Source organism: Syngnathus leptorhynchus, chromosome 10, assembly GCF_054491065.1.
Source record: "Syngnathus leptorhynchus isolate UIUO chromosome 10, UIUO_Slep, whole genome shotgun sequence".
Lineage (NCBI taxonomy): Eukaryota > Metazoa > Chordata > Actinopteri > Syngnathiformes > Syngnathidae > Syngnathus > Syngnathus leptorhynchus.
The window spans coordinates 7,772,140-7,786,618 of NC_141204.1; the positions used below are offsets into that span (position 1 = coordinate 7,772,140).

General features: G+C 39.5%; 1 protein-coding gene across 2 annotated transcripts; it reads right to left on the reverse strand.

The window, feature by feature from the left end:
* Nucleotides 1-102: 102 nt before the first annotated feature.
* micu1 (mitochondrial calcium uptake 1) lies at nt 103-13,853 on the reverse strand. 2 transcript variants are annotated; one of them, XM_085922791.1, is made up of 13 exons: nt 13,629-13,853; nt 11,257-11,421; nt 9,940-10,126; nt 8,666-8,828; nt 7,644-7,687; nt 6,623-6,634; nt 2,667-2,781; nt 2,394-2,476; nt 2,128-2,328; nt 1,704-1,841; nt 1,377-1,485; nt 719-808; nt 103-653 (listed from the first exon to the last, which is right to left on the reverse strand). In XM_085922791.1, the coding sequence occupies exons 2-13, from the start codon at nt 11,418-11,420 to the stop codon at nt 493-495; spliced, it is 1,467 nt and encodes a 488-aa protein (XP_085778917.1). In that variant the 5' UTR covers nt 11,421; nt 13,629-13,853; the 3' UTR covers nt 103-492. The 2 variants fall into 2 exon arrangements, with proteins under 2 accessions (XP_085778917.1, XP_085778918.1); XM_085922792.1 differs by lacking the exon at nt 6,623-6,634 and having other exon boundaries at nt 13,629-13,850.
* Nucleotides 13,854-14,479: the final 626 nt, after the last annotated feature.

Sequence of the window (14,479 nt, forward strand, 5' to 3'; positions counted from 1 at the left end):
TTTCAATAAAATAAGTTTGATATACAGCTAATGGCAACAAATGCATCGTATGATATTGGCCACCTATATGTAAAATACAGTATAGTACATAAAAAGAATGCAAATTATTAATTTTTTTTAATTTGCATTACATTCACCATATAAAGTGTTTCAGTGAGCAATATGTCATTTGAAACAATACACAAATATACCTTTAAGTGTGTCATTACAAAAAAAAAGATATAAATGGTTAAACAAGCTTGGGTGTAACTATGGTGATGCTAACAGACTGAGCTATTCATTTTCCACATGGGTCAAATAAGCCTCAATATTCTTAACAAAAGGTCACATGCTGTCAACAATAAATACATATTTATATATTTCCCATGACAAAAATATGTGTTGCATTGATGGCAACCCTTACAAGCATGCTTCATGATGCCCCTCATGGATACAGTCCTTGAAACTGTTCAACAAAATGTCTCTAATTACTCCCACCACCTTTGCTCTCCATTATGTCTTTGGCATGGCAAAGTCCCAGGCGGTGTCCTGAGCACACTTCCACATGGCGCGCACCAATCGAGTGAAGCCCATGTCTTTGGGTTTCTCCAGCCCACGCATAAGTCGCTGCTTCATAATGGCGATGAATTCCTTATTACTGAGCTCGCCATTTCCTGGGGAAGAGTGAGCGGGGACACTTTGAGAGGGAGAAGCAAAATAAGATGACCGCTTTACCTACCGTCACAGTCGAACAAGGCGAAGACCACGTCGCACACGTGATCTGACAACTCCACTTTGGCTACGGTGCGGGCCACCTGTTTCATGGTTACTGGCAGAAGGAGAACCACAGAGCAGGAAACTCATTGGTGTAGAAGGATAACAGTGTGTGGCGGACATGTCATTGGCAAGATACTGCGAGTGCCACTCACAGTCCGACAGATATGAAAATGAGAACAAACGGCCGATGGCATCAGTGTGTTCTACTCAAAACGGATGACGGAGGATATGAAGATAGAACTCAAGGAGAAGTGTGTGTGTGTGTGTGTGTGTGTGTGGGGGGGGGGGGGGGGGGGGGAAGCCCCAGGCAGACGATGAAATGTTGAAAAACTATTTGATCTCATCCTCGGTATTTTGGCTGCACCTTAAAAGTGCAGAAGAGTGGAAAAGGTGAGCATAAAAAAGTCATGGTGGGAAGAAAAAGCTTGCCAAGAAAATAATAAAAAGGATTCCATTCAAGGGGCATTTTTGGACACAAGTCAGAGAGACTCCCTATCCAGCTTTCGATATAGTCGTGCGCTATTAATAATAATGCATCATAATTTCTTGATTGGTTAAGGATGAAGGAAATGAAAGCAGCTCAAGTTATGAGGGACCAAAATCAAAGAAGATGGCTTTACCTTTATCTATGGACGCCCCAGCCATGTGGTAGAAACTCAGTGCCGTGTCCACATCATTAACATTCTTCAGGAAGGTGAAGAAATTCTCCACCTCCTCAAATGTGATGCCCTGCACCAAGGGGGGGGGGGGTCACAATCAAAACAAAATAAATGAAAAGTGTACAATGTGTAACCAGTCATGAGCGGGTCGTGTCAAAATAACACAAAGGTCATTGAAATGTTGCCGAAAGCTGCGAGCATGATGCAGTTGGGCACACATCTCCAAATGCATCACACAACATGACTGCCACATTGGTTTCCATGATAATAAAACGTATGCAGCTCTACCTGTGCATCCTTAAACATCTTCTTCAATCCCTTCTGCATTTGCTTGAGTTTACGAGACTGAACGCCGCTGTAAGCCAGCAGCATCCCGCCAAACTGTCTCTCGGAAATTCGTCCATCCACTGGATCATTCCGCTCAAACTAGAGGAGGAAAGAGCAGGAGAGACTGATGACGAGTCAGCAAATAAACGGTAAATTCTGGTGTCAGGCTTCAAGTTGAATCAAGCACTGGAGTGGAACAGTTTTGAATTTGTGTGTTTTTTCCACAAAGTTCCGGAAAAGTGTGGACCTTAACTCTGTCAGGTCAATCCTGGCGATTTATATCTCAACAGCCTTTGCGCAGACCTGTCACAATTCATACCTAAAAAAAATCTCGGAATTGTGCTGCTTTGTTTTTTTTTAACCCATCTCCGTGTAATCAGATTACCTCCAGTTTAAGCACATCATGCTGCAGCTTCCTCTGAAACTCCAGGAAGCTGCCGATGGTGAGTTTTCCCTTCAAGTCTTCTCCAAAAAAATAGGTAGTGAGTGCCGAACTGCAGCCGGCTGTCTTGAGAGTGTTGCCTGTGGTGGAGCGATCGCGGTGTCTCATGCCCATGCTGGTTTGAGAACGAATAATGCTCTGGACCTGGAGATAGTGAATGGATCATGACAAATGGTAGATAGAACCTTGACACCACTTCCCAAACAAACCTGTTCAAACTCCTCCAGGTCTACTTCTCCATCACCGTTGAGATCAAACATCTTAAAAGCGATTTCAAAGTTCCTCTGGGGGGCTGGAGAAAACACACACAAATGCATTCTGAAATCAAAGTCCAACGGAAATGACAGGACACTTTAAAAAAAAATCCATCCATCCATCATCTGAGATGATATTTAAAATGACCATCACTTTAAAGATATGACCAGCAAAGAGACAGGCTTGGCAAATTAAATCTTTGGTCAAAAGAACAAATGTGGACTTACTGGACAGCACAGTGGTGAGGAAGATGTAGTCAGAGAAGGAGATGAGGCCACATTCTCCCAGAGTATAAAATATGCTGTCTTCATCTGCAAACTTTTCCCTCTCTTGGGCTATCTTCTGCTCAAATCACACCAGGCAAACAAAGAAAACCGTATGAGAAGAATATATTTGATTAAGACCTTATTAGCTTTCAGTGGTGTGTCTAAAAGATCTACACCCGCAGCAACCCTCAAAGACAAAAATATAAACCAAAAATAATAATTGACAGAACACAAGAGGACCAGTGTGCGTTAGACTGAATATGTTAGGATGATAGAGTGCAATATCAGTCATGCAAAGTGCTGCATACACATGAGGCTATACAAGCTGGTGAGGTCAGAGGTGACAAATACTCGGTAGTGGGTGGCTGTGCAAACTTTATACCGGAGGCCGTACTCACAGTGTGAAATTGACACAACGAGAGAGGAAACATCACAAGACAGTAGTACAAACAAACACACTATTGATAAAAACATCTGAAACACAAACCAAACGGTATTATTACAAAGAAATGTCATTTTCATACTCACACATCCCCCCCACCCCCCACCCCACCCGCCTCCATTAGCATGTGTATAGTTACAGCCTTGCATGACAGTGTGAATTAATCGCATGCACACTGCACACTCGGTGAAGAAAAGGTTAAATAGACTTTTTCCAACTAGTGGATCGCTCCACTAAATAAGAGTGGACATATAGACGGCGCATGCCTTGGGAAGGGAGAGGGAGGGAGGGAGGGGGGGGGGGGGTCAGGGGTGGTACACTAAGCCCTGGTGGAGTTACCTCCGTCTGTCAGAGGTCCATTTCAGAAGAAGAGGAAGAATGAGAAAGAACTGTTAGAGAACGGCATGGCCTCTGCTGTCTTAAGCAGAGTCTTGAACGATAAAGACACATGTATGTATATTCATATCGTTTTTCTTACACACAAAGACAAACACACACACACACACACACACCTACACAAAAGTGTCAAGCGAAAATGAAAACGAGAATAAAAGAGCCCCAAAAATATGAAAGATTTGCCATTTGGTAATGCCCAGTGGAGCTTGAGACTCACAAATGTTATTGTGCTACAGCAATATCATATTGTTGAATGTACAGTTTTTTTTTTTTTTAATGAAATAAAAGAAAATTAGCATCAAAGAATGAATTGTGTTCCATTGTTGAGATTCTACTATAGAGTATGACAATTTAAAATTGTATTAATTTGATAGAGATATAAATAAACAATCATTTTGAGGCATTGCTTCTGGGTAAAATAACATTACCAAATCAATCCTTCACATTACTGAATCCGTTCTCATAATTTAGACAATTTATAGAGACAACATGACAATGAATAACAGCAGGCCTCCAGTTTGAATTCACATACGTACATAAATGGCAGATAAAAAATAATTAGGGAAGCCTCATTTGTGGGACTTCAATTTAGTCTTCCTAACAATGATTTAAAGCTATATTTTTCATACATGAAGATAGAGATAGAACAGGGAGTCAAAAAAACAGAAATGCATTAAAAGGAAACCATAACCACTATTACTGTCAGTTAAGCAAAGGCTCAATAAATAAACAAAATAAATAAATGTTGGTTTTGGGCCACATCTACAACATCAAATGTATGATTATTTATTTTGGGAGGTGTTGAACAAAAATGTAGAAAAAATAATTCAGGCTAAAAAAAAAAAATATTCCAAGAAATGACAGAGTCTGTATTTAGCGGTAATTGTCACGATATCTCAAATTTCTGTAACCCTCATTATTAGTACTCAAGCTAATTAACAACTAACGCTTCATTTGACAGAGCGTTCCTACTGATTGGTGTCAACATTACAGCTGTCAGAGCAAATATGAACATGCTCCGTTAATAAATATCTGCGCTCAGCCATTTTTTGTTTCTATCAATCTCTATGCATTAAACTAAGTCCATATGCCCGCAGGAAAAATATGAGAGCAACTGACTAGTCAAAGCACAAATACACTTGTGACAGAGCTGCTGACGATGCTGTCAAATGAATCACAACTTCCAGAAGGAGGTTGAGAGTTTGGTCAAGGCTAATCTTATTTCCTAGCAGCCAGACACATTGGAACTAACTTCAAAAGTCGGTCAAATTCGAGGTCTTGTTTTTGTTTCCGCCAGTAACTTGCAAGCCAAGTGGTTCTTTCCTTTCACATTAGAGGACTCTAATCCTTTCTAAACGTGGTCTCAAATCAAACACACAAAAAGAATGACTCTCTGAACTTCAGACTTAATCTGGATAAAAAAATGCTTATGTGTAATATTTAGGACAAAATTACCATAGACTGCAATATGGTTGAATTTGTGGGTGGAGAGAACATTAACCATTTGTAGCTGGTCCTCAGACATAACAGGTGTGCTGTTAATAGATTGTGTTTATTCTTGGAACACAAGTGAAAAACTGATTCTGATGCAGAATATTTTGATGCTGAGAAATGCCAAAACCTCAGAAGACCATGTGACCCAAAACCTCTTATTGATCAGGAGAGAAAATTACAGTAAGTAAATCTCATGTGACATTCATCAAGAGACAAGCAAAACGCTGAAAACATGGAGGAACTGTTTTAAGTCCAACCCGAGGCCTGCTGGAACTTCCTGTGAAATATCGGTACAAGCGAACATAACAGCTCGGGTGATTAGAAATTAAATGAAACACACATACAATCCCAATAATTGACAGACAACGTGGCTTTTCATTCAAGAAGGCCACAGCATATATAAGAAACAGTTTGAACTACTTCTAAGGTCCATCATTTTTGTCTTGAGTGACTTTAAACCATGCTCTTCAGGCATCATGCAGTAGTGACATCTCAGCAATCCAAAAGATGAATTGGTGAAGGCTACCAAGCACATCAAGACAGCCTCAGTGCTAGCTAACCGGGGGCCATTTTTTGGGCCCCAAAGCCCCTGTGTTGCCACCATGCGCAGAAAGAGGGCACCACCACCAGCTGCTTTCTGAAGAAGACGCTGATAACAGGGCATGCTGAGGAAATGGGCATGGGAGCCAAACCAAAGCGTGTCATAACTCGTTGAAAAGAAATAAAAGGAGGAGGAGGGATTTCTTTATAAAGAACAAGAGAGGGAGCTTGAATTCAGGGGAACAGCCGTTTGATGATTTCGAAATAGGTGACACATTTGAAAGATTTGCAATTGTGTCTTTCTTAAAAGTAGTCGACATGGTTTCTCGTGAGGCTCACATTTTAATCCGTTCTGCTGCACAAGTGTTTAGGAATTCTAAGAGAAATAAAGTGGAAAGTTTACGTTTGAATAATTTAGTAAGGTTGGTATAGCAGACAGCTCCAAGCACCGGGTTTACACGAAGAGCACTGGGGAGATCTTTGATATAGTGGGGCTGGCTACTCAGTGAGTTTCTGTTAGTATAATGCTGAAACACGAGACAATGACAAAAACAGCAATGGGTAGTATGTCACCATCACTGACGGACACTTCTCTCATTAGCAAAAGACACTTTAACATGACTGATCTGCTCTGGGCCAAATAAAGTTGACGCAGATCATTTACGTACATTTGGTAAAAGAGTCACATTCTCTTGTGTTTTCTAAAGACACTTAAGTGAACATCCCATTACTGAATGTTCTGAACAACAGTTGTGGTACTGATTGCTTAAAATGAGCAGAGATAGTAGTTTACCTTTAAACATTATAACTTTTTTTTTTAAACAAATAGTTTAGCTGTTCCCCTGCACAAACAACAGGGAGTATCTAGGCTGTCCATATAAGGAGGGAAGAGTGAATAATAAAAAATAAAAAAAAAGTGTATGGGGAGGAAAAAAAAAAAAGGAGAGGCATACGTGGGCTAAAAGAACGAAGAGGATTAAGTATTGACTACAATGTGCAGCATTTCATTCAGGTGCACACATGCCGCTGAGCACACACCCCATACCTGCCAGAAGTCCTGAAGAGAGGGAGGGGCAGAAGCAAGGACAATAGAAGAAGCAAGGAAGAAGGGGCAGGGAGGTTTTGAGGAGAGAATGGGGGGTGGGGGGGGGGCAGCAGATGGATTTATTGGGAAATGTGGGGGCAGACAAGGTGGAGGGGGTTTGAGGAAGATAGTTAATCACAAGGAGGGGAGGAGAAAAAAATGGAGGGATTACTTATGAGAACGAGACGGTAGACAAGAACCATGATAGAATCAGCAACAGTGACTTACAATGTTAACTTGGGTTGGAAAAAAAAAAAGCACATAACCCATATCAACATGGTGGGTGGGGAAAAAAAACAACGATGAACACAATGACATAGCGTGTTAAGCAAAGAAATCAAATCCTGTTCATACTTTTAGAAATAGCTCTCCTCTTCGGGCAGGAAAACAAAACAGGGCGAGTCAGTACACACATTAGTTGTTGAGTCACAGTCACACTGGGTGTGTTGTGTTTGCCTTAAATATAGGCTGAACCTGGAGCAAATGAGCAATACGCACTGAGGCGCACATAAAATCCATACTTTAAAATCCTTCCACTAAAGGTGGCAAAATAGTGCCTCAGTTGCAAATCCTCTACTTGTTTTGATTGTATTTTATATCAAATAGCCATTGAAACAGAGCTACTAGTAGTATCAGACACGTGGACAGAAATTTGGCTAGCAAATAAAGGTATGCAAAATGGAATAAAGGAGGCTACACAATGAGAAAAATGTATCTGCTGAGTGTTGCAGAAGTTATAGAACTTTCCTTTTCAGTAAAGAATAGCTCTTTCAGTGATCTATAAGAAGGGAAAATTACAAGGTTGACCTAAAACAGATGGGGGGGGGAAAAGTATGAACTTGAAAGTTGTTGAATTTTTAATGTATATTTTTGGGTGACTAGTATCGAGAGACTTTGCGAGAATCGATACCTTGAAATAAGGCCAGTATTGGCTTGTAACTAATATCTAGAATAGGCTATCACTAAGACATCCAAATGTTACCTTTCCATCATAGCGTTTGACAGCAAACTGATCAAGCCCGAGATCTGAAAAAAAACAAAAACAAATGGAGAAGCGACGGCCTAGTTACAAAAACATGATGCATGACATACAGTAAAATGACAATAACATCATTCCAGCTCTGGAGATCACTGATATGTGCAAGTGAATAATAATACTCATCAACAAACCATTTCCATGTTGCAAATTTTTTTTTAGAAGAATCATTGGCAGTCAGATTTGAGACATGTGATCATTTTTCATCAACGCTCGTGTATAGCGCAACGATTGTGGGACGCCATAAAAATATCAACAAAGGGAAATCGTATTTCTGAATAAATCTTGGTACAATGTTAATCAAGCCTTGTTCCCACCTAGGAGAACATTTACTGTATTGCATTTTCACCACGGAGAAGCAAAGCATTAAGCTTTAATAGATAAACATTAAATTTGAATAGAAGTGACACGAAGAATGTAAATCCACAGATTTTCTGTTATCTTGCCGTTCCACTCAACAAATCAATTGCAAAGACTTTATCTTTCATGTCAGTGTAGGACAAGTCTCAGAATTTTGATTAAAACTTGTTTTCTGTGGGAATTGGAATGATTTCATACCTAGAATTTCACTTCGTGGGACTTTTCATATGTCCTAAATTTTGCTACATCACAAAAAATACATTCTTGCTTGTGTATAAATCTCATTTGCAATCTATGACCTACATTTGTGGGCGTAATTTGAAGAAGAAGAACTGTGTCCATAAAACAAATTGCATGCATGTATGCAGACATGACACTAGCATCGTATATTTTATTTAATGTCGTAGACGACAAGCGTGAGCCAACAACATGTTGCACGTTATTTTCCTTCTGATTGTGAAGACCTTCTCTAGGATGCAAGACAAATAAAAATACACCTCTGCCTGTCTATCGAGCAAAACCCAGGAAGAGGAGGAATAGGAACAACAGAAAATCGCGTATAAAAAGTCGTTAAAAAAAAAAGAAAAAGGCTAATTTTTGTGACTCACTCTCTGGCTGCTTCTCATTTGGTGTGATGGAGCGTATGAAGTCCTGGGGCGTCATGTAGACTTCAGCATCTCCGTGCTCGCCGATAATTTTCAAGGTGGCAAAGTAGCGGAAAATCTTGTCTGGGGTCGAGTAGGCCCGTATTCTATTCTCGTACTCCATCACCTGCAAAAACGCAGTAAACAATTCTCATTCGCTAGATCAAACACTGTGATGACATGAAGTGGAAACAGTCGTAGTTTGACGATGACGGATAAGATCTCAATAAATGACAGTAACAGTCCCATTAATGTTAGTTTTTTAAAAAGCCACGCCCCTTTTTATGCAAAAAAGCTTCAAATTGGAGCAACACTGCAGCACATTTGACACTGCAGCAGCTGCTCAGGGACACAAGCAAGTTTATTTATTCGACGTGACACTGAATGACTGAGTGGACTATTTAAACAAGGTTGAGATTTGACTTTCTCAGGTTGTAACACAATGATTTCATAAGAGACATGCACAAATGGAGTTGCAAAAACAATGAATTGCACGACTCAGTGTTTGTTCACATTACGAGACAATAGATTGAGGGACATCCAAGGAAAGAGGCTTTGATTTGAGTGAGAGGTTAAAAGACAAAGATGACAGATATGCCTTGGTAACAGTCTAATTGTTCTTATCCTTGAGATTTGGGGCTACAGCTTGCTTACCACCACTGGTTGAAATCAGATGAGTTCTTTTTGCCTGGCATGTCATTATGTAGAATATTAACAATGTGTAAATACACATCTGAAAATGGCAAAGTAGAAGGTTGAAGTGTTCTTCTACTCTACCCAAACTGAGTTAAATTTTCATTTGGCAAGATAAAGGTGTTAAAACTATTTGGTAAAGACCATATTTGCAATACCTGTTTTCAATCTGCTTCTATATCAAATGATGCCGTGACTCGAAAAAACAATTTCATCCCCTGGACATTTCAAAAGAAACCAAGACATTTTGCATCATTTTATAAATTTGACTCATAAATCCTCTTTCTATTCACTGACATTGCAACAGTCAACAAGCTATAAACAAAAGACTAATCTTCTTTTGCGTTGTCACCAGCTCCCCAATTAACAGCCTTGTTGTTTATGATGGCAGAAATGCAAGCTGATTACCTCTGTAAAATATTCTGTCAAAACACCCTGATATAGCATATTGAATATTGATTCCGCAGAGGCTTTTGATGAACCATTCTTTGAGGGAATCAAATGGAAGAATGGTTGATTGGTGGCATTGGTGGGTTATTGATTACCTTGCGGTCACGGAATCCCGACCGCTGCTTCTTTTTTTTCCCTTCTCCACTTTCATTCTTGACCTGGTCATCACTACCGCTGGCCTCCACTGAATTCTCGGACTCGGAGTCTGAAGCCCTCAAAAAATCCTCTTCTCCGTCGTGCGGCGGGGATTGTCGGACCGACGGTCCTGCATCAGCATACGCTCTAGTGTTTAACAAAAGAACAATTGGAATCAGATGACAAAAAATAAAACAGTGGGAAATTAGTGTGTCATCTCGTACATGCATGATGCAAATTTGCACTTGTCGGGTATATCATGGATTATGTAAATGAGAATACATTAGTGTTAAATACAGAGGTAATATAATCATGCTATATATGATAAAGTATTTAAAACAGCCAAGCTCTGGACCCTCACTTTTTCATCACGAATGACAAATTAGAACAATAATGGTGAACTGAGGCAGTCAGAGGTGTGCTGAATAATAATTTGGTTTAATGCGACCCAAACAGAATAGTGGGATCGAGAGAGAGCTTGGAAAGAGTCGCAAACACTCCACGGAATCATCCATCACGTTGGCTCTTGCAACACAGTTATTGTATCACCATTGGGATCTCATGTCAGCAGTTGAATACCCGTTTGGCTACTTTGCCACAAGCAAACATCAGCCTCCTTAGCAATGGAGAGCAATCAAATCACTGTGACACCTTCAACGTGGGATTAATCAGGATCATGAACGCGGTGGGTAAATCGCCATTTCATTTGTAACAATTCTGGTGAGGCTCCCTACCTATGAATACAAGCTTGGTAGAATGCATCATTTGTTTTATGTTGTTTACATAGTCCACATCGCAAAATTAAAATGCATTCATCATTTTGATTAATTTACCTCAAAAGTAAATTTGGTGATACCAAGGTATCAGAACTAGAAATAAAAAAAATTTGAATAGAACACTACCATTATTAGGGGGAAAAAATGCAATATTGCGGTATATACGTTTTTCTTTAAAAATATCTATCATCGTTTTTTAGAGGCACCAAAACAGTGGTATCGGTAATTGGTATCGGCGACTACTCAATAAGTGAGTCCTGGTATCGATCTTGAAAAAAGTAGTGCCAAACATATCATCTCTAGACAATTGATTCATCCTTAAATAAGAAAACTAATTTGATTGGGGACCTTTTAATAACAGAGTAAAGTATCAATGCAGCACCTCTGTTTCTATAAAACAATAAATCATAGCTATGCCCTATCAAGCCTGATGATAATGAGATGATTTATTTATTTAATTTTGATTCGATTCAACATTATTCTGTATGTACACAGTCACACCTTTTCCAGAGCAGTCCAGCACTTGCAGAGGAAACAGTTACACCAGCCAGAGCCGCCAACATCATCCTCCTTCGACCAGAGCCTCTCACTGCCCCATTGTGGTAGCGGCGGGACAAGTGTGACACCCCAACCCACAAGGCGGACAGTGCCCGGAAGCGGAACATTCTGCGTAGAAGAAGAGAATGACAGTAAAACACTTGTATTGAAGCCTCCCTTCTTGCTTTGTTGGAATATATAATCCTAAAAAATTAACTGGTGACATGATCTACTTCTGTGATAGTGACTACGGTGCTTTATATACCCATAAAGAGAAACCAGTGGCTGCCCTCTTGAGATATAATGTTACCTTTGTCAGTTAAATTTTGAAGTGGGCTGTCAGAGAATTAATCACTGTCAGAAGATGAGTGACAATTAAGCACTTGAAAATCCCTTGTGCAGATCTTTCCATGAATGAAGCACAGGAGAGTACCAAAATGAAGCATCATGCCAAATGTCAATACCCTGCTGGCAATGACTGTCAAAACAAAAATGTGAATTATAAAGCGCATTGAAAAAATGGGCAGAAACACCATTTGGATGGAACTGATGCTGAAAAACTATACATTAGAGCTGAACCACCTAAATAAGACCTGAAAGGACTTCTTAATGCACGGGTGGAAAATGGTTGCATCATCTGTGCCCAGGTTTAGGATATGTTTTCTTCCTTGCATTGAAAAATGCAAACCATAACAGAAATAGGCAGACATGTCAGGCATAAATAATGAAGCAGAGTTAAAGAAAAAAAAATAAGAATAAAAGGATCGGTTTTGCTCAAATTGATCTTTTGACTGAGCAGCCTACTTTGACATGCATTGACTGAACTGGAAAGTAACTCATTTTATGATGTCTTACAGGCTGTGAAATACTTTGTCGAGATAAAAAAATAAACAAATAAAATAAAAATTAAATAAAGTTTATTTATTTAAACAGCTATTTAGGCTGGGCCCAGTCAAGTATAAACACGTTTCAGGCTTTTCTTCTAGCACTGCTAAATACAGTAGTTTGGCTTCTAAAAAAAAAAGTAACACGTTTGAAATTTTTTAACACGTTTCATGTTATCAAATTAAAGGCCCTAGGCCTCAAATGTCCTGCATTTCCCTGCCATACATAAACAATTTGTTATTATGAATAAAAATGCTCTATCTGCAGGGATGCAATCAACGTAAATGCTTGTGGTCCATTCAGATTACATTTAGAGTTTAACATTTCTCCAATGTAAAACCAATAAAGCCCCGTAACTTAATAAAATCGAAGGACCAAAGCAGTCACATAACAGCAACCATTAACTTTAGTAGTAGACTCCACTGCTTGGACTTTAATGTCTCTTCAACGCCACAATATTCACTGACTGGTGTCTTCGACAGCAGAAGGAGAAGCAGCTGCCCACGTATCCCCGTGGCTACCGACGGTCAATTCCTGACTCAACGTCGCATCATTTCCAGCTGGCATGGCTCTTAGATACTCAAATTTAACAACAATTTCACTCCCTCATCCATTGCTGCCAAAACATCATTGGATGGCACATCATTGGATGGCTGGCTGCACGGCCACAAAACTTTCTCTAGTCCCTTAACCATAAGTTGAGGTCTGAACAACTGCTTGAATGTCATTCTTGACACAAACTGCAACAACAATTGAAACAGCATCATCTGGGTTAAAAAAAAAAAAATGCAGCATGTAACAACACTACCAGCATACATCTCACATTATTAAAAAATAAATAAATATTGTGTGTGTGTGTATATATATATATATATATATATATATATATATATATATATATATATATATATATATATAATTACATTTTAATTTTTATTGCAAATAACAATGATGATTCAAAAATATGCATGGCAGATTGTGTCAATTCTCTGTTCTCTCTTGCACGTATGCATGACAGTATGATCATACCGAGACAAAACAAAGAAAAAGCAACGAGCCTATGTGATTACGATGCTTTTCTCTTTCATTGCACAACAGGTCCCGAGCAAAATAATGGTTATAATGTGTTACTGAATCATGTCAGGGTTTAAATTGTGAGCATCATTCACACAATCCAGTTGTCCCCATGATGCTACCCAATTGACATTCATCCATGCAAAAAGTCGAAACAATCAGATCACTATCTGCTAACACTTTTTTATTACCAGTACGCACTGTGATTCATCCAATGGGCGTAAAAAAGTGTGCATCGATTGTAGCATAATAAACTATTATGCAGAGCTCGGATAGCTAACGCTTGTTAGCTACCGTAAAGAAGCGTGATCAAAGTGACAGTTGACAGTCCCTGGTTAGAGAGAGACCTACATGCACTAAGACACGAGGGTACTTACGTGAATGGCAACCCAAACACGAATCGGGCTGGAATAAAAATGCCTCCAGCGTTTCAGAGTGCGTCTTTAAACTGGATCGTCTGCAGAGAGGAAAGAAAAAAGGTTGCAATGCAGAACAGCGACAACACTTCCGTATTCTCAGCCAGCTGTCAGAAAGAGGGAGGCGCTTCTATGCGAATGTGTTGCGCTGAGGGCAGAGGCGGGTTTATTCTAGTGTGATAAAAGGGCTGTTGGCCACCCCAAAATCATGTAAAAATATATAACTGTTTGTCTTATCAACTTTATTATGTAAAAAAATAACAACAAACCCAAATAACTGCCATTTACCTCTCATACAAAATTGCCCGACTGAATGAAGTCGGACACTGTCAAAAGTGGCCCTTCCATCTTTGCATATTTCTGGCCCTGCTTTACAACTTTGTGCAACTTGTGTGTGGGGAATCTTTTTTTTTTTTTTTTTACACTGGCTAGCAATTCCAAAACAGGAAATGTGGCCATGAGAAAGGAATTTGGCTCCCAATCAAATAGCCTGGACCCGTTAAAGAAAGAAAACTTGCAGAAACACAAACACAGTCTAATCAATCTGTTTAGAATAAAATAAAATAAAAAACCTGGTCAACAGTTTAACCGTTGCTATTGCTTTGACTTTAAGGTTGTTTACTAGTCTTTTTAATCTTTAGAACTGCACATTTAATCTTTTGGGAGTGAGTGTTAACTTTGGGCAGCATTACCTTATCTATACGGACTCGAGCTTTAGAACCAAAGGGTTACTCTTCCAGTCCTGTTGTGGACAAGAGGAGAAAAAAGGCAACTACCAGTAGTTTCTGGAAAGAGATGCCCCAACACCTCAC